The following is a 1,553-nucleotide window of genomic DNA, read 5'->3' on the forward strand; positions in this document are numbered from 1 at the left end:
GATATCAAAAAAGTACTCCAGAGTGTTGTTCAGCATGGGGGTGAGTAGAAAATGAAGGCTAATCATGTTTTGGGTGTACTATTCCTTTAAGGCAGCATGTGGAAGAAAAAGGCAAACCGCAGAGCAGGAAGATTTAGTGATAGAAAATCCCGGGCTCATAGGATGAGCACATGAGCAAAATAGGAATAAACAATTACCACAGGCTTTTCTAAGAATGAAAGAAAAGATTTTAGATTTAAAAAACAATTTTTTACACCAAAACAATAAACCTAAAGCAGAAGCAGCTGCTCTATTAGACGACTGACCAGGAAACACTTAGAGAATCAGCAGACGGAGCTGATTCTGACAAGAAGTTCATTAAATAATCCTCAAAGCTGTCCTATGTGGATGCACTGTATATACTGTTTCTTCCTTTGGCACCTTCTTCCTCTTTGGAGCAGGGAGCAGGGAGCTGCTTCCCACCTGAATCCTTGCTGCTGTTGGCTGCTGAGCTTTGTGTCTTGGGGTCATCAGAAACCAAGGCCGGCCTTCTCCTCCCTGAAATCAAAACGCTTCTGTACACCTGAAGCACACAAAGACATAGAGGTCAGTCGGATCCGATGGTTTTCTCAGTGTGGGATCATGATTGGAGTCGCAGGCTCTTACGTGGCTCTTGGCCTGAGGCTGCGTCCGGTAGCACCTCATGATGTCCTGGAAGGACCGGTCCTCTTTACTCACCTGGTGGAAACAAACGTTATTTCATGTTTGGATGGAAACACCAGCGGCTGGATTAGGATTAAATGCTGGGATGAATCCCTGCTAATAAAAGGAAGGAAACTTTCTCTTGAAAAACAAGGTTTTATACAAACTATAGATTATGAATTTTAAAATGATAATAAAACATTAAAGGCGTTTTTCTCAGCTTTTTAAACCAGTCAAGTGGGAGAAAGAAGGAAGTGTTGTAATCATGGAGGAGAAGCGAACAGAAAAAGCGGTAATTCTGCAGCTTGATTGTAAATCAAGATGGGAAGAATCGGTTTAGATTCTTTATTTGATCAACTTAGAAACATGATTTTGATGGTAAACCCAATATGCTGAAGGAATTGTGGAAATACTGTCATATCCTGCAAATCTCCTGTCATTCAAAATTATTAAGAGACAAAAAATAAACCTGTAAAAGTTTTTAAAAGAAAATAATATTTAAAGTAAAGAGAGCAACGAGAACGATAGCAAATCAATTCCAACTCTGGATGAATGGATGAATATGACATCTGAATGGAAACGACTGGTTTATTATAAAGAAGGAGAATTTAGTTTCTGCTGGAATTTATGGTTAAAGTAAATAAAGCCAAGTACATCGATGGTAACTTCTGTTGAGTCCTGTGATCTTTTTTGGTTTTCACTTCATTTCGGGTTGTTTTTTTTTATATTGTTTTTTTTGTTTATTTTTCTTGGAAGGCTATAATGGTAAATATTTCAGTCTTTTTTTTTTTACCGTATTTTCACGACTATAAGGCGCACTTAAACGTCTTTTTTTTCCCCTCAAAATGTGCGGTGTGCCCTATGTGTGTTGT

At 38.4% G+C, this 1,553-nt stretch overlaps 1 protein-coding gene across 1 annotated transcript in view; it reads right to left on the reverse strand.

Annotated features, from left to right (window-relative positions):
- The window catches only part of rbl2 (retinoblastoma-like 2), a 23,154-nt gene that overhangs the window by 4,126 nt on the left and 17,475 nt on the right, over positions 1–1,553 (reverse strand). The window contains exons 16-17 of the mRNA XM_015398866.1: positions 646–717; positions 394–562 (exon numbers count right to left, since the gene is read on the reverse strand). Of these exons, the coding sequence (XP_015254352.1) occupies positions 394–562; positions 646–717 (241 nt within the window). The remainder of the gene's footprint in view (positions 1–393; positions 563–645; positions 718–1,553) is intronic.

This window comes from Cyprinodon variegatus, unplaced genomic scaffold (genome assembly GCF_000732505.1).
Source record: "Cyprinodon variegatus isolate N-32 unplaced genomic scaffold, C_variegatus-1.0 Scaffold968, whole genome shotgun sequence".
NCBI classification, from domain to species: Eukaryota; Metazoa; Chordata; class Actinopteri; order Cyprinodontiformes; family Cyprinodontidae; genus Cyprinodon; species Cyprinodon variegatus.